Here is a 2,134-nt window from a genome sequence, read left to right on the forward strand (position 1 = left end):
GTCAAAACCCCGCAGTGATTGTGCCTACTTCACTAGGCTGATTTGCCCCAGTAACTGCACAGGAACACAAAACTTTCAGGCAGCTTTCCCAAAGGGGTGCCCGTCCCGGGATCAGCCCATCAGCATCACCTGGAAGACTGGCGAGACAAGCACATTCTCAGGCCCCACCCCAGGCGGAATGAATTACAGACTGCCAGAAACCTGTGTTTAACAAGCACACGAGGTAACTGTGATGCACGGTTAAAGTTTGAGAGCCACTGTTCTACATGTCGGAGTTCAGAAATAGTCAAGGATCATCCAATCCAAGAGTTCTTTATTTGAAGTCCACAAAGGGACTCTAAGACATCTGTGTCTCCCCTGAAATTCTACACATGATGTTCTGCCTGTGTGCTTTTCCATGAAGATAATCTGTACCTTTATCAGAGAAAAAAGTCGTCACCTGCCAAAGATCACAAAGCCACAGAGGAGCAGAGCCCAGCCTGGGATGGGGTTCTCAAAGCTCACACATCAGCAGATGCCCTCCCTCCAGCCAGTCCATGGTCAACCCCAGCCTAACCCCTTACCTGAGAGATCTAAGGAGTTACTGTCACCAAAATCAGACTCTCCTGAAAAATACAGACATAGGCATGTATCAAAATGCCTGGCTTAGAGTTAGCTACTGTTTACTCTCCGCCCCTGAAGGCTCAGGCTACCCCTGGTCTACAGGAAGTAGGGGATGGGTTCCTGGCCAAGAGGCAACATCACACACAGCAGCCGCGCACCTTCCTCACACACTGCACCTTCTAACACCACTCTCCCTTGCTTTGCATTTCTGTGATGTTCAGGATGGTCCAGGACTCAGTTCTCCACCACCACAGGTAATGGCAATGGGTACTGCCAGGAGGATGGGAGGGCCTCCAAAATGGAGAGGAATGGGAGAAAATGAAAAGGGATGGTTCGGCCTTTTCAAAAAATGGGCAAAAAGCAGCAAAGTGGGTCCAGGGCTTGGGGTTTCCTTTTTCATGCTCAATCCTCCACCTCAGCCTCCAAAACTGCTCTTCATCAAAGGGAATCTGGAAGACTTCATCTTCAGACAGTTTTTCCTCTCTTCCTACTCTTTATTCCCGTTCCACCCTTTTCTTATACCAAAACCCCTACTTGCAATGAGACCCCATTCCACCCCACCCCCCCTTCTCAAAACTCCTTTCCCAAGGTCCAGCTGACATGCCACCTCTTCCTGGAAGCCTCCCCTGACTTCTTCACTATTCTGCCTGCATGCTGCATCATTCGCTCTTCTGTTCTGTTGCTCACTGTGCATTCCGGCTTCTTAGCTGTCAGGGATGTCAGTATCTGCATGGACTGATGCACATGTTCAGGTCTGTGCATATGCACATACATGCACCTGCATTCATGTGTGAGCTTGTTTCTTAGCCCCTCCATTGGTGGGTCTCATCCTCCCAAACAAGCCTGTGAGGGACCTGAGATCGTGCCTGTGTTGTGTATCTTCCTGTGCCCCCCCTCCCACTTCCAGAATGGCCAAGGTCGGGGAGAGGGAAGGGAGGAAAGAGGAAAGAACCTGATCCCCAGTGAGCCTCTTATTCTACCCCCACCCCAATCCCAGCAGCCAGAGCCTGAGATCTCCTGAGGCTGGGCTCCTGCTGGATGGACAGAAAGACAGCGGTCTGTCCTCACCAAGGTTCCTCTTACCAATGGTTTCGGTCTCCCAGACTGAAACAGAGAGAAAGAGAGAGAAAAGTCAGAGGCTGCTCTCCTTGGGTCTTGCTGATCACTTCCTCCTCCTTCCCAACCCCAAACATTAAAGAGGGCTCTGGGGGACCCAGAAGGCATGAGGACTGTAAGCTGGGGACATTGGAGACCCACAGAACAGAAACGAGCTGAAGAATTTGAGAGGAGGAGGGAGATTAGTGCTCCCACATGTCCAATCTCTCCAATATCCTACACAGCCATAGTCATCACAACAGGCTACCTGGGAACTAAGAAACAGAGGAACCCCATTTTCTCCCTGCAAAGTATTCAAGGCAAGTCTCACCAATCAAGCTTTGTGAACAGAGGTGCTAAAAGGCCCTGCCTTAATGAACCATTAAGAATCAGGTGTAAATAACACCTTCATTGTGCCACTGCCAGAGGAAGGAGA

General features: G+C 50.3%; 1 protein-coding gene across 1 annotated transcript in view; it reads right to left on the reverse strand.

Annotated features, from left to right (window-relative positions):
* Nucleotides 1-2,134, reverse strand: part of LOC105502146 (pituitary adenylate cyclase-activating polypeptide type I receptor-like) — a gene marked incomplete at its 3' end in the record, with an annotated part of 20,632 nt that overhangs the window by 3,441 nt on the left and 15,057 nt on the right. The window contains exons 3-4 of the mRNA XM_011928522.1: nucleotides 1,687-1,707; nucleotides 564-605 (exon numbers count right to left, since the gene is read on the reverse strand). Coding sequence (XP_011783912.1) covers nucleotides 564-605; nucleotides 1,687-1,707 — 63 coding nt within the window. The remainder of the gene's footprint in view (nucleotides 1-563; nucleotides 606-1,686; nucleotides 1,708-2,134) is intronic.

This window comes from Colobus angolensis, unplaced genomic scaffold (genome assembly GCF_000951035.1).
Source record: "Colobus angolensis palliatus isolate OR3802 unplaced genomic scaffold, Cang.pa_1.0 Scaffold772, whole genome shotgun sequence".
NCBI classification, from domain to species: Eukaryota; Metazoa; Chordata; class Mammalia; order Primates; family Cercopithecidae; genus Colobus; species Colobus angolensis.